General features: G+C 40.5%; 1 protein-coding gene across 2 annotated transcripts in view; it reads left to right on the top strand.

Moving 5' to 3' along the window:
* The window catches only part of sec24b (SEC24 homolog B, COPII coat complex component), a 26,429-nt gene extending 1,988 nt beyond the window's left edge, over nt 1-24,441 (top strand). The window contains exons 3-24 of one of the 2 annotated variants that reach the window (XM_037779227.1): nt 753-896; nt 3,151-3,282; nt 7,733-7,816; nt 9,044-9,207; nt 10,167-10,351; nt 10,566-10,668; nt 11,977-12,103; nt 12,213-12,322; nt 12,639-12,751; nt 12,907-13,025; nt 13,721-13,776; nt 13,918-14,124; nt 14,902-15,025; nt 16,001-16,159; nt 16,245-16,418; nt 16,504-16,614; nt 16,882-17,057; nt 18,016-18,153; nt 18,480-18,584; nt 19,896-19,988; nt 20,628-20,731; nt 23,418-24,441. In XM_037779227.1, coding sequence (XP_037635155.1) covers nt 753-896; nt 3,151-3,282; nt 7,733-7,816; nt 9,044-9,207; nt 10,167-10,351; nt 10,566-10,668; nt 11,977-12,103; nt 12,213-12,322; nt 12,639-12,751; nt 12,907-13,025; nt 13,721-13,776; nt 13,918-14,124; nt 14,902-15,025; nt 16,001-16,159; nt 16,245-16,418; nt 16,504-16,614; nt 16,882-17,057; nt 18,016-18,153; nt 18,480-18,584; nt 19,896-19,988; nt 20,628-20,731; nt 23,418-23,532 — 2,843 coding nt within the window. In that variant the 3' untranslated portion in view covers nt 23,533-24,441. The remainder of the gene's footprint in view (nt 1-752; nt 897-3,150; nt 3,283-7,732; nt 7,817-9,043; nt 9,208-10,166; nt 10,352-10,565; nt 10,669-11,976; nt 12,104-12,212; nt 12,323-12,638; nt 12,752-12,906; nt 13,026-13,720; nt 13,777-13,917; nt 14,125-14,901; nt 15,026-16,000; nt 16,160-16,244; nt 16,419-16,503; nt 16,615-16,881; nt 17,058-18,015; nt 18,154-18,479; nt 18,585-19,895; nt 19,989-20,627; nt 20,732-23,417) is intronic. The other variant, XM_037779228.1, reaches the window with a different exon arrangement.

Raw genomic sequence — 24,441 nt, 5'->3', positions numbered from 1 at the left:
ATGCCGCGGCTGATCAGCTGCCGGCTGGAAACTTAAATTCCTTAAAACCTTAGTTTTTAGTCCAGAGCACTATATGCATTTGGGTGTTGCAGAAGCATGCATACTAGCTATATTGGTCAGTATCAGCTTTAAAAAGCAGTATTTGTATCAGTCGAATACTTTGCTGCCAACACTTGGATGATTTTGGAATTAGCACTTTCACGTTAGTTTTTTCCAGGTGTGTGTCGCCTAATATAGCTGTCAAATTACCTACAGAACAAAAGTGTCATAGTCTTTTACTTTTTTCTCACTTGCCTTCAGTAGACATGGCTAAAAGGCATAACCTGTTTTTCACCTGCATTTGTGCTAAGACTCCTACAAAAATCCATGTTTGTATCAGCCAATATAAGTGCAAAAAATCATCTAAACATACTGGTACACACATAAACAAAAAAACATTCAGCATTCCTAGAAAGTTAGTTGTAGAGTTTGTCTGTTTGTGTTGGGACAAACAGAGGGTGTTGTATCCTGTACAGATTGTAAAGCCCCCTGAGGCAAATTTGTGATTTGTGATACATAAATAAAATTGACTTGATTAGAGTTGAGAGGATTCCCAGCAGTTCAAAAGTCAAATTTTAATGGATATTTGCTTGACAGCTGTTACTACTGTCTTTGTTCAGCAGTTGGATCTTTGTTTATGCAGATCTCCATTCTCCTGTTAGAAATGTCCTACCTATTCTTCTTTGTGTTTTTTTGCTCGTCCCAAACCACAGTCCACCAACACTATGACCAAAGCCACCAGGCTTCTCTGAGCTACGACTCCTACGGTGGGGTCATTCACAGCAGTGGTGGCGCCGAGCGACCGCCCTCAGGAACCCCCTCCACTTCAGTCCATTCCTCGCCGGGCCGCCACCAAGGTAACAAGATTCAGGGTCTTTATAAAGACTCTGACACAACACATACACAAAAAGATGAATCGGTTTCCTGTTTTTTTGTTTCACTGCTCGCAGAAGAAACGCACCAGTGCATTGGTTTCAGAAGGTGTCCTTCTAACTTTTTCTAACCTGCTATACTTTGGTGTTTGAACATAAAGCCATTACAGGAAGCTCTTGTTTTTGCTGTTCTCTGGTGCCTGTTTTTTGTCTTTTCTGGTGCAAAGTCTGCCACGAGCTCGTGTTTACATGAACAGTTTGAATGTTTGAAATCCTGCTCTAAATTTACAGTGTGTGTGAATGGGTCACACAGTTCACAGCTGTGTGTGCGAGCAGATCACGTGTGGTACGTTTCCAGGCACACACACTTTCAAATGTGCAGGTGTGAGTATTTATGCAAATGTGAGGGTTTCAGGTTGGAATTCATCACTTACCAGCCAGCTGCTGGTTTATTTTGTTTGTGACGTGTCATTTTTGTCCCCACTGTCAGCTTAGCAGGTTAGGACTCTTGCACCAGCTGCACCTGCATTTAATCAGAATTTGAGTTGCAAAAACCAATTGACTTTAAAGCTTTGCATAGTCTCACCAAGAAGAGAGAAATGACATCTTAAGAGGTGTTTAAGTTCCAGTAACTACAACATTTCTCCAGATTTTTCACTCTCTGTGGCCAGAAAATGTGTACCTAAATCAGTTTCCTCTGTCAAAGTGATTTTGGCCTCAGGCAACATGTTTTACATACATACATACATACTGTACATACAATAGCAAAGGACAGACCTCTCTTATAGGCACGTATTTAATGGCAGGCTTTGTTAAGTATTTCAAGTGGGTAATTAAATCAAGTGGTCTAATTATTTTAGCTGGGTAAAAGCTATTCGGTGACACTGAATCCACAGATTGGGAATACCTGTGAAAACAACTTTGAGGGAAATAAAGTCCAACATCTGCAAGCCTATAGCCTAGTTAAATCCATATTTTAAAAACCTCTTTATATATTTTATAAATGCATAAAAACCTGTAAATATTTCACATAAGCAATGCACAGCCCCCGTGTTTACAGTAAAACTGTTGATTTATTTTTATAAATATACACAGATTGACAGATTGAAACAATGCCTACCCTAAGACTAGACGTCTACTAAACTTTTCAACCTTTAATAACCTTAATCTAAACTAAATGTCTACAGAAAGATAGACATATAATATACCTCTATTAACATATTTTCAACATCAAACTTCTCAGTGGTTTTGGATATAGAGTTCATGTGAAGCAACATGTTAAGCAACCCAGCTTGTTGTAAAACAAGTTCACCCTCTCTCTCATAACCAGAAAATTCAAAACATTTTGGCCTATTTAAACTTGTCTTTTCTTGTGCATGTAAGCAGATATCATCAGTATTGGTCTTAAAGGCACAGTTCACCCCAAAGTAAAAAATTATACATATTTTTTCCTCTTACCTGTAGTGCTATTTATCAATCTAGATTGTTTTGGTGTGAGTTGCAGAGTGTTGGAGATATTGGCCGTAGAGATGTCTTCCTTCTCTTCAGTATAATGGAACTATATGGCACTCGGCTTGAGGTACTCAAAGCGCCAAAAAAAACATTTGGAAAAACAGCAGTGACTCTTTCCAGAAATTATCCCCGGCTACTCGACATAATCCACAGACCTTGTTGCGAGCACTTTCATATAGGAACTATTTTCTTTCTGCCGAACTATACCCGCCAACTGTATCACTGCAGCGCAGGAGGAAGTGTGCATCAACTTGTGGATGAGAAGCTTGTGACAGCATGAGATGTCAACATTAATGGCGTCTTCCTTGGCTGAGCCGTAACGTCAGCTAGCTCAGTGGTGCTAGGTGAGCTAGCAGTATCGGTTAGCTATCAGCCTCTCGTCCATGAGTAGATGCACGCTTCCCTCTGTGTGGTGAGACATCTCTATGGTTGATATATCCAACACTCTGCAATTCACCCCAAAACAATCTAGATTGATGAATAGCACTACAGGTAAGATGATAAATATGTGTTTTTGATTTTGGTGTGAACTGTCCCTTAAAGGTAGTTTGACAAAATGGGGAAACCATCAGCTTCTTTGATCAGTGAATGGAAGAAATTGCCTCAACACACATACTTGCAGACACATCACATGGTATGAAGTTTAGTGCCTGATCTCTGCCGCCCTGTCTGCTGTCCAGTCTTGACAGTTTTCTTATGTATCTTTCCCACTCCCCCCTTCCAACAGGCATGCAGTATGGATATGTTGCTAATAGTGGAGCTAGCTCTGCCTCTGCCACCACCTCAGGCCCAGCCGCTGCCCCCTCGTCATCCAGCTCTGAGGATGAGGATGATGATGAGGAGGAGGATGAGGAAGCAGGTCTGCTTTAGCCTTTACCTCCCCATAACCCATTCATTAGCACTTTCTCCATCCCCACAAACTCATTCACACCAGAAACGTTTTGCAATTCCACCCATCATGTTTACCATTGGTGCATTTCCATCCCCTAATGTCACCTTTTGATCACTACCGCTCTCCTCTTCTGATTCACTTCTGCTCTACGCATTAGGGATGTCATGATACCAGAAATGTAGTTGTCGATACCAATACCAGTGAAATTCTGCGATTCTCCATACCAGGTTATAATTCCCTCTATTATCTATTTTATATTGCTGTGAAAACATCTCCTTCAACCAACTGGATTTATTCAAGTTTCTCAACTAAAACTACATATTACAAGATTACATTTGAACACATCATGATAACGTTATAATTTACCCTTGCCCAATGCTCATTTTTACTGAATAGATAATGCATCATAATGTAAATCAATGGGAACTCATGTGTTGAAATTGGCAGGACAACAGCTAGTTAACGTTTTCAGAATTTTGGCATCGACTTGGTACCAAAGTAACGGTTATCGTGACATCCCTACTACGTACCAACATGCTTAATCAGTTTGTAGCTCATCAGCCATACCTTCCCCTTTCTAGTAGTCTAATGAGATATTTCCCTCTGCTCTCCGTCCTGCTGTCCCCTCAACAGCCTTCCAAAGTTCATGCAATGCTCACCATCTTTCCCCCTAACGGTCATCAGTACTGACACTGAATCATATTTTTAAATCTGTATGTGTACCCTGCTCTGTTGCTCCATTTAACGGTATCTTTAAAAGCTTCTGGCAGGTTCTGCTGGTCTTAATTGTCATGCAGTCAGTGTCTAGCTCTCTCTCACTCAGTAGTCTTTAGGATATGATCATCCGTCTGTAGTGCACCTCCAATTACCAGCATCCAACTGTGGTGATAAAAAAATAATCAATAAGTTCCGGTCTGTTTGTATCTCGAAACTTAATTATTGTGAGGTGTTTGGAATTGAATCAACAACAATTATGATAAATGATTAATACTTAAAGATATTTATAAAAAAAAAACACAATGCCCGGTCATAGCTTCTAAAATGTGAGGATTAGCGGCTTTTCTTGGGTTTCATATTATTGTAAATGGAATATTTTGGGGTTTTGGACTGTTGGTTTGACAAAACTAGCAATTTGAAGGTTCAGGAAAATAACTAGTGTGTGGAAAAAGGATCTTATTTTACTTCTCAAGTATGTGAACCGCATAACACTGTTCTGTCTTGAGCTTAAACAGTCTCATACATATGTGTGTTGTTATATACCACTCAGGTGTTGACGACGATCCCCCCGGTGCTGTGTCATCAGCCAGAGGTTAACAGGTTTTTAAATATAGTCACTCCCCTGCCAGCAGGTGCAGGCTCTCTGTGTTCATGTTTAATGACTCGCCTGCTCCCCATGAGAGAGAGCATGACTGCACAGCGAGCACTCATTTACACCTCTTAATAAAAAGAGAAGCTTGTTTTAGCTTTCAGCTTTTCCCCCCATGATCAATCCTGCCCGGTCTGTAACAGGCTGCAACAAAATACCAGTTGTGGATTTCTGGATACCAGGATAATATCTGAATCAAAATTGTGATATTAATAAGAGCATTTTTTCCCCCATAGTGATCACTTTATGGCAGTCAAAATTACATTTAAACAATCAACTTATGTTACACTGTTAGGCATTACTCTTCAAATGTGGAAAACAAAACCCTAAATTTACTTGTTTTTTTTAATCACATTTTGGTTTTAATCATTCATTTGGACGGCCGAATTATGTAAAATAAAAGTATAATATAAGTTAAGATAAGATAAGATATTCCTTTATTAGTCCCGCAGTGAGGACATTTGCAATATGCAATATGATCATTAGTTAGGATAATGGTACCACTAAAAGTTCAAAATCTTTTTTGGGGATTCAATATATAATTTTTTCTTCCTCTTTACAAACATTGAATAAAAAGTTAATCAAGAATAACAAATAAACTAAATTGGTAACAAAATAAAGATAGGTTATGTAAATTGAAATTTAACTTTTGGTACAAATGTGTGTCTCCTAAGGCTTAGTTCAGCTGTTCTGAAGTGGGGTTGTATGAGGTACTTATCCATAGTCAGTGTATTATTTAGAGTAAATGACGATCAGCATGCCGTCAGTTTGGAGAAACAGACCGGAGTACCAGCACAGGAGCAAAGTAATATATTGCTGGAACCATCAAATTGACCCCAGTTTTGCTAGAAAAATTGTTGTTATAAGTAGAGTAGTCTCATTCAACTCACATGCACTGTTTTGCTTTCTTTGTCTTCTTGTGTCCTCTTTTCCAAACCTGCTGAGTCACCCTGACACTAGTGTGAAAATGATGAGTCGTCTCAAGTGAACGACATAAGACGCAACTGTTGTCATGGCAGTGCTTCATTCAGGCACATGTTGCATCTTCTAACACATACAGTATGTGGTCCTGAGGAAAATTTAGAGACTCTAGAGATGCAGCCTTTTCCTCTGTTCACACTGATTATAGATGATCAGATCAGTTTCGCTTGTGAGAAACGGATTAGAAAGGGAACGTGTCGGCCACAGTATGAATGGAGCTTTAATTATCAGTAACCAGATGTGGTGGTAACAGCCTGGGGCAAGCATAGTGGGCTTGTGACTAACCAACAGTTGAGGCTTGGAAGAAAAATGGAAAACTGTGTCTGCTGCAAGGCAACACTTACCATGAACAGATTTGTTTTACTCTCATAACTCCTGGCTTGCTCCAGCGGAAAGAGGAGGACGAGGAGGTGTCTGAAGAATCTAGGAGTAGGAGGAAGAAGGCTAAGCTGTTCTGTGTCCTCCTCCTCCTCCTTCTCCAGAGCAGATAATCCAGCAGTCTGCTGGTTCGATTTAGTCAGAGATAATTGGATCCCGTCCTGTCCAATGAGCTCGCTGCCAGAGGCCTGCCATGTCTTGGTTTGCTGTTGCTGATCCCTCCTTTTGGCCTTCATGGATTAATGGGTTCATTCAGATATTCTACTCTTGTAATCCTTCTGGAAACCCCTATTCATTATTGGACATGAGAGGAAAAACAGTGGCTGCAATAGACCATAATGCAAGACTTATCTTGTTTAGATAATTTTTCGTGGTACAGTAGAGAATCACATAGGAAGTGTGACTACAGAGAGCGAGTGGAAGGACCTTGGGGTTGAATTGGCCACCATGATGCCCCATCTACAAGACCTGTTGAGTTTTGAATAAAGGCCGTTGATAGATTAATAGACACCACAAATATTTTTGTTTGCCCCTTTTATCTCTATGGGTTGTTAGGCAATCTAATAATCACTAACTAAAAGAAAGATGAAGCAAGTTGAGTGAAAGCATGTTAACGGTAACCTGTTGAGTTTTCTCGTAAATAAACAGTTATGGTTATTATAAATATCAGGGTTGCAAATTCCTCATAAAACAAAGCCAATTTAAAAATAAAATAAAAAAAGATTATAGAATTAAAATGGTCTCATCGCTCCACACAGATCTGATGTAACCTTCCTCACATTAACACATGAAACAAATAGAAATATCATATTTCCATCCAGTTTTCTACTTTGTTTTTCACCGTTTGAGGCTCGACTGGCGCTTTTTTAATTAAGTTATCTTATCGCTGCTTATCTCGATACTCCTAATAATCGCACAACGGTAGTGGATTGAAACAAGCATTCATTCGCAATTATGTTTTGCGGATTTTCTTGAAATCCGGGTAGAAGCTGCAATGGATAGAAACCCGGCTAATGTCTGTGTGTGAAAGAGAAGCGGAGAGAGTGTGAATGAAGAAATAGACTTAATCAGAAACAAGTACTGAGAGAGTTGATGATAATGACCGCCATTCTGTAGCCATCACATAATCTTTGTAATCTTTCGCTTTTCTCATGTTTCTCTCCTCCATATTTTTCCCTCTGCTCACTCCATGTTTTCTGTCCTGAGAGGCCTGTTCGCCAGCTTGTTCAAGACTTAAGTGCATCTTTTCATCATGTTTTCTTCGCTGTATTATCTCGCTCTCTCTCCGAGGCCTGAGGGAGTCCAAACGCAGCGTGTCTCATGGTCAAACCAAAACAGAGCCGCTTTTCATTCCCTTTTGTTTCCTCTTTTGTTGTTTCCCTCCTCTTATTTCATTATTTTCATCTTAACCCTCCTTTCTTCGTTTTTATTGACTCTTCAGTTGTTGTTTCTCAGGCCTTCTTTCTTTTTTTATCTTCCCTTTTTATCTTTCAACCTTTTTTTGCTCTTTTGTGTTACTTTAGTTTTTTGCTTCTTTAGTTTTGCTTTGTTCTGTTGTGCTTTTTGTTTTGCTATCCCCATGGGTCCTTGTTTAGCTATATTAATTAAATTCTTTACTCCTCTAGTCCTCCCAACCAGTCTTTGCCTTTTATTTCAGTTTTTAATAACTCTTTCTGTCTCTGCGTGTCTCAGGTGGTGACACGTCGTCCTCCAGTACTGGCAGTGCCTCTCCGGTGCCCAACAGCTATGATTCCCTGGAAGGGGGCAGCTATCCAGGTAGGTGTTGATCACAAACTCACTGTTCATTTAAATAATAGGCATACACACAAATATATCACATTACAAAAGTGCTCACCAGGGTCGTCTTTGTTATTTCATAAAGTTGCTGCTCTTATTGAGAGTAACAACAGTAGATTACGCTGCCATTACGTTTGGTAACGTTACATGTAGCCATGTATCAAAAGGGTTAATGATGAGCAACATTTCCTAAAGGATATTGCTACATCGGTGTGTTAGGGCCATTGTAGGTTACATTTTTTTTTATAAAAACTCAGAAAAACACTTTTTTCTTTGTCAAGCAACCACATTGCTCCACTTTGCAAGGTTGGCTCAACCTCATCACACCACAGACGCCACTGTTGTAAACACTGGTAGCGTGAGCAGCTGAGTGTAAAACTGTGCTAAGGCCAGACGCCATCTGAATTTCAAGTGCGCCTAAAGTAGTGTTATGATGGTTAAGATGGCCTCTGAGGGAGATGTTTTATCTTGCGTTATCAGATAAATCCTAAAGATCGCTGTTTCCGATGTCCTTTCTGACGGACGGCCTCTGAGCGAGGCGAATGTCTTGAAAGATGAACATTTTCTTTCTTTCTTTCGAGGAACGTTCAAGTTTTTTTTTCTCATAAATTTACCACAAGTTTTTCCTCGGAAATTCTGGCTTTTTTTCTCAGAATATTATCCCCCCTCCCTTGGCTGTGTATTTTTATTTTATTTCCTTTTACGTACGATGTCCCTAATGCACCGTCATAATATACTAAGACTTTAATTAAGTTTGACGAGAGTAAATGTATCATGTAGCATTTTGGTGTGGCCATGATCATAGATGCAGGTTGAACAGGTTGATGGAAAATGGGGCGAGCAAAACATAATAAAATAAACAGTACAGAACATAACAATACAAACAATAACATCACTAATTATATCTAGCCAAATGACCAAATATCTTTCAGCATCAAGAGATATGCATGTTGGATGACGTTCAACAAGTAATATGGGAGAAGTGCAGTGAAAGGATGATGAGATGCACTTCTCAATTTATGTAAAAGCCTGAGATGAAAATGGGACGGACACTCACACACACACACACACATAAATATCATATTTCCAAAATGCACTACGCAGCTCAACTGACCTTTACACTGTCGTAATCAGGTTAAAACATTGAAAACCACCTGTCCTCCAAACACACATCAGATGTCTTTAATGCTGATCTCTCTTGTCCAGATTCCATGCCGCCCTCCGACGATATGACCAACCAGGCCGCGCCCTACAGTAGCTATGGTTACCCCAGCATGCAGCCGGACTATGGGCAGGGACCGGCCTCCCATGGTGACTCCGCCCCCTCTGATGACCCGTACGGCCAGTCAAGCTACCAGCAGTACTCCCAGGTGAGGCCACAGCTGGAATAAAATCGATACTGAGAAGTGTTTTTGTATTACTGTTGATGTGATTATTTCTTATTTGCAAGTGAAAAGCATTTTTAACAGTCTTTTAACAGTTTTCAGCTCGTACTTTGTTGACTTCCCCAAACCATATTAAATGTCCTGTCAGCATTTGACATGAATCATCATGTAACTTGGCAGTAACATTGGCTAACGTTATGTAGCGTCGGCAAACTGCACACATTCGACGGGTAAAACGCAAGAAAAAATAACCGGTTGATGGTCAATGTTTGACTCATATCCTGTTCCAAGGATAGATGGATGACACAGCGTCAGGCTTCAATATAAATGTTGTGGCAAAACCAATCTTTTTTTTGGGGTAAAATTGTCGAAACAGTGTTTTGGAAAATGTCTTCTGTTAATGCAAGTTTGGTTCTGGAAATTTGGCTGGGATACGATTTTTCAAAATAAACTGCACCTATTTCTGTCAAATTTTCTGATCCTGCAGGCTCAACATTTCTCCTTTTTCAACTTTACAACTGAAAATATAACACATCTCTGCCATCGTTAGAAAATAGTACTTAGCTAGCTTCTATTGAATCTGCAGCTCTCCTCGGCTTTACGGAGCATTAACGAGAGTTTCAGCTCATTGTTTTGCTATCCAGCCCACAACAACTTTATTGTTCTGGTTCACTCTCACCGCTCTCATAGCATCATGTTCAGCCACAGCAAGCAGCAATAATGCCAGCTTTGTCTTTTAACAACTGTTGATAAACTGGTACAGAAACTTAACCACAACACTGATCTTTGTATTGCAGTTTGGATACAAGTTAGGCTTATAGTTTAATATGTCTCATCTCCTCTTGCAGCAGCTATAGTGTTCTTGTTGTATTAACACACTAGTCCTGATTTTATCACAAGAGTAAAAACAAATTTATGTCTCTCTCTCTCTCCCTCCTCTGCAGCCATTCCCAAACATGTCCCAGCTGTCTGCGGCCCTGGGGGGGCTGAGCGGGGTGCCAGAGCTGGAGGTGGAGGCCCTGAGGCCGATCAACCTGCTGATGGAGAGGAGCCTGCTGCCTCCCAGACCCCTTGAAGCCCCCGAACCGAACCTAAGCCCCGACCTCAAGAAGGTCAACTGTAATCCACAGTAAGTAAAGTGAAGGGGGTGGGGGGTACTATTGGCTTATAAACATTGCTGTTTAAAATTGCGTACTATTTTTGTTCATATTTCATATCACTGTAATTTGAAAGACTTGTTTTGAATTATCCCTTTCTCACACACACTGAAATTCACTCTGTCCTGGTCTAGACTGTGTTATCTAATACGCTTTTTGTCTCCTTGTGTTTGTCCTGCTGATCAGGACATTCAGGTGTACCCTGACCAGCATCCCCCAGACCCAGGCTTTACTCAACAAGGCTAGACTCCCTCTGGGACTCCTCCTCCACCCCTTCAGAGACTTACAGGTATGATTTGATGTCTAAAACCCCCCAAAAACACAACGTATACAGTGGAATATCCAGTGGGACAGTGCAGAAAAGGATTTTCCCTGAAAGAGGGACACCTCCACACGGCAGTCTAACTGAAGACTGGGGGAAGAATACATTCCTTATATTATGTAAAACTTAGCCGTCTTTGTCCGCCCGTCACATACTGAACCGGTTATGAGTCTGTTCTTTGTGACGAGCAGCTGCAGTGACAGCAGGACGGGCAGGTGGAGGAGATTGATGATGAGGTGCAGTAAGATAGCTGAGTGTATTTATAGGGGTGTTAGTTGATGTGGTGTCAGAAGGTATGAAGTGACAGAGAGCAGGGATGCACTGATGACACGTGAGAAAAAAGTAGGAAGTTAACACCAGCCGACTGGAAACTTTGACCGCTCAAGCAGCAATGATGGCTGGAATAAAGTTGTGAGAGGGGTCAAGTATATTGTAAGTCCATATACAAGGGACTCACTGAAAATATGATTTTGCCTTGATTATATTCACACAGTAAAACATATTCACAACCTTGAAACTGCCCAAGTGCATCCACGATGGACTTATGGATTTTTTTGGTGTCAGTTACAGTGCACGCTCAGAGCCAGTTGCTACTGCTTTCATAGTAGATGACTGTAACACCGTGGATGCAGGTTTCCCACTCACTTAACACTACACCGCTTGCCAATTTCACACTACACAACTCTGCGCTTGTCATAATTTGCTTTAATTATAAAACAGATATTCATTCTCCTCTACAGTTCCACCATGCACCTCTAAATCCTGACACCACTGATTATTTATTAAAAACAAAAACATCTGTGAGTATGCTTTGTTCCAAAACAAATGTGCTTTGTTTACAACCACTTCATAATCAGTGCTAGACAACCTGACGGTCAAGTTTTGTTTTTTTCTTGCGGATGAAATAATTTGTGTAACAAGAATACAGTGTTAGTTGTATACTGAAGAATAAATGGCCTATATTGTGAGGAAAAACATTTTGAAAATTCTCAGGCGCTACATGAGCAGGAGAAGTCCTTGAGAATACAGTCATAGAAACGTAAGAGATGGAGACAGAAAACAAAGACTACAGTCCCAAAGATTCAACAGAAACAAAGCTTCTCTTCAGGCATCTGCCAAGGAATGAATAGAGGAATGTTTTGAAAAGGTCACGGTTGAGACTTAACTTCAAAAGAAGCACAAAAATCTAAAATATTCAGCTCACAAGACACAAATGTACTTGCTCTCAGTATTTACTACATTTTTACCCCCTTTTTTTTCTTCGTCTCTCTGCAGCAGTTACCGGTGATCACGTCGAACACGATAGTGCGCTGTCGCTCCTGTCGCACCTACATCAACCCGTTTGTGACCTTCCTGGACCAGCGCAGGTGGAAGTGCAACCTCTGTTACCGGGTCAATGATGGTATGAGTGCAATCATGAGAAGTCTTATAATCATCATTATTTCATCATTTTGTGTCCCACATTGTTTTGCAGATGTCAAACCTGCTCTCTTTTTTTCTTTCTTGTTCAGTTCCAGATGAGTTTATGTACAACCCAGTCACCAGGTCGTATGGCGAGCCCCATAAGAGACCAGAGGTCCAAAACGCCACCGTGGAGTTCATCGCCTCCTCAGACTACATGGTAAGCCAGTTGTAGTAATGGAGGCTGTCACTAGCTGTCTCCTCTGTCCCAAAAGTTTTGGCTGTTCTTGTGGAGTCATGAATGTTCATTTAGTGTGATTGTTTGTCCACTAGAGGGCAGTCTTGTCTTAGTGCTACAACAGTTGGAGGCGAGGGTATTTCCACTGTATAAACTTTAATTTAACAGAGAAAAGAAAAAGCGAGTGACTGGAATAATAATGAACTCTTACAGACTATAAATTAGACATAATATTACATATATTTTCACATCCATCCCCACTAATCATGTGTGTTTGTTCTACCTCTTGTGTGTTCAGTTGCGGCCTCCTCAGCCAGCGGCCTACCTGTTTGTCCTCGATGTTTCACACAACGCTGTGGAAGCGGGCTACCTGAAGTACTTCTGTGAATCACTTATAGACAATCTGGATAAGTGAGTGCTGTTGATAATCAATACAATGAATGTGTTAACCATTTGAAACTTCTTTTTGTATTTTTTGTATGATTTCTTGAAAATAAGCAGATTTATGATTCTCTGGAAAAGTTTTCCACCTAAACCAGTTCTAACAGGGTTGTTGTGTGCTTCAGGTTGCCCGGGGATACGCGCACCAGGGTGGGCTTCCTCACCTTCGACAACACCATCCACTTCTACAACCTCCAGGAGGGACTCTCCCAGCCACAGATGCTGGTTGTTTCGGACATCGATGGTACGTCTGCTCACTGAAATCAGACTTTAGATTGGATACTCAGGAAAGGAATTTAGTTTTTTAACTAAGGCTGAATGATTTTTTTTAAAAATATGTAATTGCAATTATTTTTGACTGATATTGCGATATGATCTGCAATATTAGAGGGAATGATTTTTTACATCATTCTCATTTTTTATTGCTCACTAAGTTACATAAAGGATGAATTACAAATGTTCATGATTTATCCCTCACCTTATGATTTCTTTAATTAACTAATGATGTGTTTAATTTAATGTAAGACACCATCCACATCTTTGATATAATGTATAGCAGGGGTCTCCAACCCTTTTTCCTCTGACTTTGATAAAATTAAAGTGGTTGAGAGCTACTCATATTTTATATTATTAGTAACATTTATTCACATTGCTCAGCTCCACCCAAATCAGCTGAATAAGCTTCTTTTGTGTAAACATTTAGAAAATGTTGATATACAGGCCCGTGCTACACCTTTCCACCAAGTTTCATGAAAATCGGGCCAGTACTTTTTCCGTAATCGTAATGACAAACAAACAAACCAGCAAACCGATAACATAACCTCCTTGGCGGAGGTAATACAAAAAAATCTAATTTGCACCACTGTAATGCTGCTGGTCTTGTGAAAATCTGCATAAATCTTTTTGCTGTGATCCAAATGTCTGTTTTGTTTTTTCCAGATGTCTTCATACCGTCTCATGACAGTCTAATGGTGAACCTGAAGGAAAGCAAGGAGGTACACTCTTTGTTTTTTGTGCACATAAATGGCTACAATAACACTTTTTATAATCACACTCTTTTCTTCCCATTCCTTCATTATTCTCATTACTTCCTCTCTCTCAATATTATTTCTTCCTCCTTCCCTTCCCTCCTCCAGCTGGTGAAGGACCTGCTGACGTCACTGCCGGGCATGTTCAGCCAGAGCAGGGAGACCCACAGCGCCCTAGGCCCGGCTTTACAAGCCGCCTTCAAGCTCATGTCGCCCACCGGGGGCCGCGTCACGGTGTTCCAGACACAGCTGCCGACAATAGGCGCCGGGTCGCTGCAGTCGAGAGAAGACCCCAACCAGCGCTCGAGCACCAAGGTACGAATGAGGCGGCGGATGTTTTACTGTTTTGTGAGCACTTCAGTTATAAAAAAGTTATTTTTTGATGTACTGATGACAAAGTTTAAATTTCTGCTATCCGGCATGTTTTTAGATTTTCATTTTTCGAATAGAACGCAACCTCTAAATAATGGTGGTGCTGTATTTCCTGTGATTTTTGAAGCCAAAACCAAACCATATGACAGATGAAATATAGCAAGAGGAATGACTCTTCCTCTCTCCCAACTGTGTGGATTCATACTTATTGTCCTGGCGTTCTCAGTGCTGCTGTTATATTTATATTCCTGCCACAACTCACTTTTATTTCCAGCCACAATGTCATAATTGGATCTCACGTTTTAGTCAAGAGAGAGACAGAGCACTCATGGAGGATCATGCTGAGCTAAAGTCTGTTTTTGTCATCCCAGGATTGTGATTTATTGATCTTCATCATCTGTGTTTTATGTTTGATCTGAATAAACTGCCAAGAAGCTAGAGCGATTTGAACTAAGAACAGATGTGCTTTCTTTTTTCAGGGAAAGTGATTTTCTGTTCTTTGACTTCTGTGCTTTCAGGAGGATTTTGAGCTGAAAAGAAATGGAAATAAAAGAAAATATACTCCTTTCCATATTATACATTATTTAGTGGACACAAGTGTATCTAATAGCACAGGAGGCTTTAAGAGAAAAACTCCCTAAAGCTGTTGTTGGTGATTTCTTCATCTACAGAGCAGAACAAGAGGAGTTCTTTTTATAATGAGCCTGTATCTTTTTCCAGGGAGTTCAGCACCTCGGCCCAGCCACTGACTTCTATAAGAAACTCGCACTGGACTGTTCAGGACAACAGATTGGGGTGGATCTCTTCCTGCTCAGCTCCCAGTACAGTGACCTTGCCTCGCTAGGTAAGAACATCGCGCAACAGGGCTGTTGAAAGTTTGTTTATCTGCTGACCCAAAACTTTGATTCAGAGTGAAATATCTCAACAACGGTTGGATGGTTTACTGGGTCAAAATTTCCTCTTGTCACTTTGTGTTTGCATCACAAATCTATGTTTTGAGTATTTTTGAGGTGGATATGAAAAGTTGGTAGCTTGCTCCTTCACACAGCTGCAGTCAGTTTTTATTCACAGTCATAACAATTGGTTCTAATTGAGACCCAGAACCATGGCACAAAAAGCATTAAAACATCTGTTGAATTTTTTTAAAGCACACCTGCAGCTTTATACTCTTATCCATTGTTGGTCACTAGTTATGGGTCATAATTGCAATGCTTTGAGCAAGCTAGAAACTGATCCATAGTCAGTGTATTACCTACAGTAGATGGCGATCGTCACGCCCCCAGTTTGGAGAAACAGACAGGAGTACCAGCACGATAGCAAAGCAATGTACTGCTGTGGACAGGGGCAGAAAGAAAATACATTTTAGACACCTAAAAAAATATCAGTTTAAGTGTACGCTATATTTAGAATATTTTCGCCGCTTTACCTTGCCGTCAAACAGCCTTTTCCAATGGGGAACTGAAGCCATTATATCACTCTCTTCAAAGCCACCAGACTCCATTGCCAAAAACAATAATTTTACCATCGCAGAACATGGGAGTCGCTGTTCTACCGCTGCCTCGATCGATTAGTTTGTTTGTGTTGTTGTGTGACTTTTTAAAAGGGTTAGTTTGGTTTCACAGAAGTCACACAATAACAGAAACAAACTAACCCATCGAGGCTGTGGTAGCAACTTTCGTGGTCTGTGGGGTGAGGTTTTTGTCAATTGAGTCTGGTGGCTTTGAAGAGAGCATGACCGAAAAGGTATGAGAAACCACAAGGGACATTTCTATCACTCTTAATAAGAAGTCATTTAATTAAAACTTCTCCTCTTCTTCAGCATGTATCTCCAAGTATTCAGCGGGCAGCATCTTTTACTACCCCTCCTTCCATTACGTTCACAACCCGGCTCAGCTAGAGAAGTTCCAGAAAGATCTGGAGCGCTACCTCACCAGGAAGATCGGCTTTGAGGCGGTCATGAGAATACGATGCACTAAAGGTAACCGGGAAACAGAAACTCTGTTTTCAAGTGTCTTTCTCTACATTGTTTGTGTCCCTGCCTTCATCCTCTGCTTCCCCTTTAGGTTTATCCATCCACACGTTCCACGGTAACTTCTTTGTGCGCTCCACTGACCTGCTGTCCCTGGCCAATGTGAACCCGGACTCTGCCTTCGCTGTCCAGATGTCTATTGAAGACTCTCTGGCAGACTCGTCTCTGGCCTGCTTCCAGGCTGCTCTGCTCTACACCTCCAGTAAAGGTACACAAATACTTTTAAGTTAAACCATGATGCTAAATACAAATAGTATTACTGTCTCTGATTATTCATCCGTCTATCCTGGTAGGAAAAAGGCGAATCCGGGTCCATACTCTGTGTCTACCGGTGGTCAACCAACTGAGTGACGTGTACGCCGGAGCTGATGTTCAGGCCATCACTTGTCTGCTAGCCGATATGGGTGAGTCCGTTGCATAAACACTCAGCTGTCACAATCTTTTTAAATACGTTGCTTTAACGTTTTTGTCCATGTTGTGATGTCATGAGGTAGTGTGAGGTCACTAGAGGGAAAAAAAAATGGAAATGATAGAGAATCAGTAAAGTAGAAAAATGTATGTACTTGTAGCTTAAATTTGTATAAAATTAAATAGTTTGTCCTCAACCCAAGATGCAGCCTTTTCAGAAATGTACTAACATGTACTATTATTTGTGAATCTCCACATTTCAGCCATCGACCGGTCGATAACGTCCAGCCTGTCAGATGCTCGTGATGCGCTGACGAATGCGGTGGTGGATCTGGCGAGTGCCTACAAGAGCAACGTGTCCAACCTGCAGCAGTCCGGCCTCGTCGTCCCTTCGTCCATGCGCCTCTTCCCCATTTACATCCTCGCTCTGCTCAAACAGGTGTGGCTGTCGGCACATACACACGTCTTATAAGATTTAGACACATATACGACTAAAACCAACCACAGAGCCACAGTCACACATTCAATATGAACACCCAATAATCCACCTCTACATCAGTGTTTACATCATCACTACCCCTCCCTCTACACACACAATAAAATCTGAGTTTACACTCATACAGACTCCCTGTATGTTCAATGACTGTATTAATCCATCCAGGACGTGTTCATTCATCCATCCAGGGTGTGTCCACTTTCAGACACACTCTCACACACTTGGCGTCATCTGAGACTATAAGTCTAACCACAACAGTGTACACCCTGAACATTTAAAACACAGTTCCTACTTATTAAACACTTTGTCATGATTAAGGTAAAATTACAGATGGGCAACAATTCCGAGTCATCAGAACTACTTACTTACCTTCACTGTTTAATCCACCTTCATTACAGTGTAATGATATTCAATTAGTGTTTCTAAGTGCTTAAAGGGATAGTTTGTATGTTTTGAAGTGGGGTTGTATGGGGTCAATATTCAGTGTATTATCTACAGTAGATGGTGGTCGGCGCAGGAGTACCAGCATGGGAGCAAAGCAATGTACTGCTGTAAAATGTGTTTTAGCCTCCTAAAACCTGACTATGGATAAGTACCTCATACAACCCCACTTCAAGAAATCCAAACTATCACTTTAAGCAATCTAAGGAAAACTATGTCTTTAGCAGATGTTTGTTTGAATCCAATGACTGATGAGAAAATCAAATGAGAGGTGAACTCCATGTTGTCTGACAGTTATAACCTTCAGTATCAGTAAATGATAGAAACCTGTGTTGTACCGGGCAGCTCCTGACTATGAAGCAACATCAGGCTGAAAAAAGGGAAATGGCAAAATACAAATAAATGAAAAAAAGGATTAAAGATTAACACACATATTAAAATGATAAGTATTTCTTTTCAGAAAGCCTTGCGGACGGGCACCAGCACGCGGCTGGACGAGCGGGTCTTCGCCATGTGCGAGTTCAAGACGCAGCCGCTGCAGCAGCTGATGCGAATGGTTCATCCTGACCTTTACCGGCTGGACAACATGTCTGACCAGGTAGGACACGGACAAGACTGAGCAATATTAATGTAAAGTGCGGGAGTGAAAAACTTCTTAATAACATGTCTGGTAACGTTGGATACTTATATTATTAGTGGTGATTTATTATTTAAATAAATTGAAAACTTATTTTCAAATGACAAATTTACTTAAACTATTATCTTTTAGGCCTTTGGAGCTGTGAGTGTGGATTGTAAAACAAGTAACAACTCTCACTGTACTTGTGAACAAAGTGACTTTTATATGAAAATAAAACAAAAATAAATGGAACAAACTTGAGTGTCACTAACTAATCCGTTGCACTATTTGTGTTACACCTGCAGAGGGCGCTCCATCTGAACGACACAGTGGTTCCCCAGCCTCATCTACTCCACCTGTCTGGTGACAATGTGAGCAGAGATGGAGCTTTCCTCATGGACTGTGGAAACGTAAGCTTTCAGTATTATTTTTTATTTATAACACTCTGGAGCGATGTGGCTCTGGTTTTCCTCAGAATGTCAGAGATGATGTTTATTTCTCCTCACTTTTTATTTTTGCTCTTCTTTTGCCACAAATCTGTCTAGTTGTTTTGTTTTCTTTAACAAGTGTAGATCATCGTAAACTCCTGGAATCATTTCAGGCCAGTTTTCATTGAGTTTTAGTGTCACATGATTCAATTTAAGTGGACTTTCAACCCCTACAAAATAAAGTACAGAGAGGAAACTGAATCATTCATATAAAGACATTGAATATCAGTGAAAAAAACATCACTTATGAGCAGTTTTTCCCAGGCCAGTTGTTGAAATATGTAAAAAAAAAAAAAAGAAAGAAATTAGGTATTAAAGGAATACTTCACCCACACAATTACCATTTGTACCAATCAGTGACTTGCCCTGTGTTACCTTGTGTTATTGAAGGAAACTTAGTTTTTCTCTCATGCCTCCACGGTGAATCCAAAAAACAGAGAAGAGTCCTGATGAACTAAAGTAAATGGGGGGCCGCGTTTAACAGCAGCAAAACTATATCAAAACATCCAAACTCTCGCATAACTCATGCAGAATAATCCAAGTCTCATTTATCCAGTTGTGTGCTCACTACTTCCCAAACACATGCATTGAAGTGTTTTAAATAGTAAGGTTTTAGCAAAGATGCATGTATTTGGGAAGTAGTGAGTATACGACTGGATAAATAAAGGATTATACTGCGTGAGTTGTTTGAGAGTTTGTAAATGGATGTTTTGATATAATTTTGCTGTTAAACGTAATTCATCAAGACTATTCTCTATTTTTTGATTCTTTGTTCACGGTGGAGGCATGAGAGAAAAATCAAAGTTTTCTTCAAGAATTCAAGGTAACACGTGGTGAGTAATTGATTGATTCATAGTCATTTTATGGGTGAGCTATTCCTTTTAAAACTATTGATTGAGCTTCTCAAATGCTCTGGTAACCTACTTTCTCAATCACCTTCTTACTATGAGCGATACATCCTGCATATATTTCCGTCCACCAATCAGAGTTATTGAATGTTTAACTTGTAAGAAACAGACCTGAAGATGTTTTTTCTGGGCCTTTAATCTTTTATTGCTGCTTATTTAGTCACAAATATAGTAATATATTATAGAGCTGTGATGATCGATTAGTTGTCAACTATTAATTGAGCCCAAAATATATTATCGAGAATACTTGAAACAAAGCTTTCAGGAGCTTTAATCTGTCAGGACGATTAGATACTCTGTATTGACTCTGTTTCTGTCTGTGCAGGTGTTTTATCTGTGGATCGGCAAAAGCTGCAACGAGATCTTCATCCGAGATGTTCTGGGCTGCCCCAACTACGCTTCAATACCCCCCAACATGGTCAGTAAGACTGTAACTGTATACAAGTAGCCGTCATTTCAAATAAGATGTCCATCATTTAAAAAGTAAGTGAAAAATGATGCATTTATATTGAAGAGGAGAGTTCACCAACATCCAAACATGTCAGGATATGACAGAAAATAACTATGATTAGGGGAAATGGTGGTATTGTTTTGCACACCACCACCGCCCAGTTGCTGCATGAGTGATGTAACGCAACATTGCACACATTTGCCCTGAACATGAGTCACAGATTTGCTCCACAATAAAAGAACACTGCGTTTCTCTCAAAAAAGAAAACAACTCATGCAGCAAAACAGATTTGCTGTCGTAGCTTTTTTAACAAACTGCGCTGCTAGACCTGGAAAGCTCTGTCATTACCACACTGTGGGTGTGATGGTGACATCCAGAACTAACAGCGACCGTCAGCACTTGTTTATGCTGCTTATTGTATTTTTCTAGAAAGGGGTCGATGCCACCTACGAACACCACATTTTAAACCACAGGCATATTTCTGTTGACCACGTTGTGTAGCCGAGATGACCACGTGAAACCACGTTATCTGTTTCCAATCTGAGATGCACGGCAGTGAAAACAATGCTGTTGATGTTCTCCTCTCTTTCTCTCTATGAACCCCAGAGTCACATTCCTGAGCTGGAGACTCTTCTGTCTGAGAGAGTGCGAGCGTTCCTCGACTGGCTGCAGGACAACAGAGCGTTCTGCTCCACGATACACGTCGTCAAGTAAGCGCTGCCACACATCTGGATTAACATCTGACTTAAACTCACACATCTTCTAACATCCAGATTTTAGAAAGTCTGAGAGGCTGTTTCTTCTTCTTTTGTTTGTCTCTCACGTTTTAAAATGATGTAAAATCTTTTGACAGTTGACCTCAAAATACCGTAACAACTAAATAAGTTTCACTTCCTCTTCCACCAACATTACCAAACATTAGCTTCAAGAGGCACAGTAGTGCGACACTTTCTTTTAAGGGTGCTCTGATCAGTTTTTTGGGACCAATCACTGATCGCTGGAAGCTGTATTAGCCAATATGAATACAGGGTCTATTTGAAGCCTGTATTTATTATATTATACTGTATTTATCGTATCTATTTATTTAACTATTCTTAACAACACTGTATATTAAGTAATACAATTTAAGAGAAGAAAAAGTATCATGAATTGACAACTGATTATTTATTGGCAGGCAACATGTGCCTCATATTCCACTTCAGCTACGTTCACACTACAAGCGACAAAAGCAACAAAACGGCCAAGCGGGCCAGCTACATTTTGTTGGCGAGTTGCCGTTGAAGTGTTGCTCAAGCGCTTGTTAACGTAGTTTTGACGTTAAATGGCACTGAAAATTACAAACTTCAGTGCTGCTACTTATATACCTCTTACCCTCTCGTCTTTTTCTCCTGAAGGGCCGTTTTTCTTTTAGACGGAATGGAACAGGGTGAAACAAAAACATATGATTGTTTGATGCTTTCACATCATTGGAGCGCTTAAAAAAGGTTGAGACCAGCTCAACTTTATTTGTAGCGCAATCACGCCCGTCATGCAGTGTCGGACGTCAGCTTCATGTCCCCGACTTCATTTGAAAATGACTTGTAGCCTGTTGCTGTATCGCTCGTAGCATTAGAGACACAACTCACAACATGGTGAAGCCTTTTTAGCGGAGTGTAGAGAAATTGTCTCATGTTTTGCATCATCTGATCGACCTTTACGGAGACACCGATCAAACTATTTAGAATGAATATCGGCCGATATCGATCAGTGGCCGATCGATTGGAGCACCCTTAATTTTTTTTATTCATAGCCTTTATTTCTGCTGCTGTAATCCTTGTGTGGGATTACTAAAGTTTATCTTCAAAGTAAGGGGCTGAGATGTGGATGGGGAAACATGAAAAACCTTCAGGTTGTTGTTTGTTGTTTGTTTCTTTTTAGAGCTCTGAAGCAGCCAAACAATGCTCACTTTGTTCTCAACTCCTCCCAAAATGTTTTACACTGAATGGCGGTCAGGTCTCTAACTAAAGAAAATCTTAGTTGAATAACACTTATATGATTTTGTTGACTAATCTGTTAGTTAATTTTATCTGTAGAACTGAGTTTCTCCACAAAGAATCACACAAAAGCACCACTTTAAATCTTGTGTTTACCAGAGATGTGCTCTCAAGGTTTTTGGATTTAGTAATTCGGCATGAAAAAAGCATAAAAAATGACTAATTGACTAAAGAAATCTTTGTCGACTAAGACCAAAACGACCAATTAGTCGACTAATCGACTAAGGTGGCAGCCCTGCAGGTCACCATGCCAAGTTACACAAATATGAAACAATATATATATATATTTTTGCAAACAGTCAAAATGAGGTCAGAGGTCATGGCCAGCCTCTAGTGGTGTCTCTTGGGCAGAAAGGCTTTAAGCCTTGGTTCTGTTTTCCGCACGGACATGAGCTGATGCATCTTGTCTCTGAGGAACTGTGACATGTTTCGCTATTTTTATGTCATTTTAGTGTAAACTATTAATCAAAAACTAGGCAACAGATTTAATTTATTTTGAGGGTGTGGTGACGGGAAATGAAGTAGAGAGGGAGCGATAAACATGCAACTAAGGTTCCCGGCTGGAATCGAACTGGAGGCGTTGCAGTTATAGTTTGCGGTTTATGTCGACCAACAGATTAATCTGTATGAAACTAATAGGTTGCAGTGTCCAATAGTTAATCTGTTTAAAAGAAAAAGCTGACAGCTCCGTAGATGTTGTCAGCTTTCTGAAAAACATGTTCACATTTCCAGCGATCTGCTCTCGACTGGCACCACACAGAAACAGGGTGTGACCAGTTTTGTGTTTAACTGCAATCATGCTCCCAATAGAGATCGGTCTGAGGTTGACACAAAAATATTTCCAGTGTAAACACATAATGAGCACTCCAGTGAGGTCATTGATTGACAGCGGTTCACAGGGAACACATTGTTTCTGTTTCCTCTCTCTCCTCCTTTGTGGCACTGCATTGTTGCTCCACCACAAGTTTACACCACAGTGTTGCTGCTGTTGTTGTGGTGGAGGAGAAGGAGGGCTGATGTCAGTGCAAACGGACTGAGGATGTTTGCATCACTGTGACAGATGAGAAATGCATGTAGAGAATTGTGTGTAGTGTTTTGGAAAAAGTGTAGTTTCGAACTGCAATCTGGGTGTAAATCAGTAAATGTGCTTGTATTTTAGCAGAATTGGTTCAGGGGGCTGGTACATGAGTTGCAGGTTGAGGTCATTGTGTCTCAATTACCAGTGTTTGTGTTTAAACAATTGGGTAAAACTGTAATATATGTAAAATGTTCAATGATACCCAGCCTTACATGGAATCCAAAATTACAAACTTCAGTGCTGCTAGGTATATCCCTCTTACCTTCTCGTCTTATTCTCCTGAAGGGATGACGCCTCGGCTAAAGCTACCATCTTCCAGTACCTGGTGGAGGATCGGTGCGAGTCGGCTTCATCCTACCATGAGTTCCTGCAGCACATTCAGCAGCAAATGTCCAAGTAGGCTCCAATCACACAGAGAGAAACTTTGGCCGCTAGAATCCGAAAACCATGGAGAGAAAAGGATTTCGGCCTCGTAGAGTGAAAACTAGCGTTAGAAACGACGGACACCCATCGCTCCTTCAGACCAGTTTTAGGGAGATGGGTTACCTCCAAACACTCTTATTAAACAAATCCACCCTCCGAGCTCATTGGTCAGCCGGGATATGACCATCAGAAGTGGAGGAGGGTGATAGTTGTAGAAAAGAATAAAGAGTTACAGAAATAAATAAATGAAGAACTGGGATTTTCAAAATGAATTATTGAAAGAGCTCCTCCAGCATCTCCTCGCTGCCTCTTAACCACTGTCTAACCCCCCCCGTTTAGCCTCTCGTCAAACCCTTCGCTGCTGAGAAAAGAAGGGGACAATCGAGCCAAGAAGATGCCACTTCAACACGTCTTTAGTTCGATTTCGTGAGCCTCACATGTAGCTAGTGCTGTCTTTTTTTATTATTATTATTATTTTATAATTTATTCCTCTCCTCACTCCCTCAGTTTTATTTTAAGACTTTTTAATACACTGGAGAACAGAAACAAGCATTCTGTTGTTTTTTCGGCATGAAATACGAAACGCATGTCACCGTTTTGTTCGCTGCTAGTCTGAGCATAGACGACAACCGTCTGTGTAACGGGAATATAATTCGACAGTGGTTGGATGTTGAAAACCCCCCCTGTTGGCTCCCTCTTCTCTCCTCCACTGTGTGAACTCCTGATTTGTCAAGATCAAAATCCCCCCACTGTCAATCTTCTAATTTGTTTTATTTTTTCCAGGCGCTAACTGAAATTGCTATCCACTTTGTAACTATTGAAAAAAAGAATCTTTTATGTGCGATAATTTATGAACCAGCTTATTAAATAAAAAACAAAAACAGGA

Source organism: Sebastes umbrosus, chromosome 9, assembly GCF_015220745.1.
Source record: "Sebastes umbrosus isolate fSebUmb1 chromosome 9, fSebUmb1.pri, whole genome shotgun sequence".
In the NCBI taxonomy this organism is placed as follows: Eukaryota; Metazoa; Chordata; class Actinopteri; order Perciformes; family Sebastidae; genus Sebastes; species Sebastes umbrosus.
Note: the sequence above shows the minus strand (reverse complement) of the source record. Positions and strands in the feature narration are given on the sequence as shown.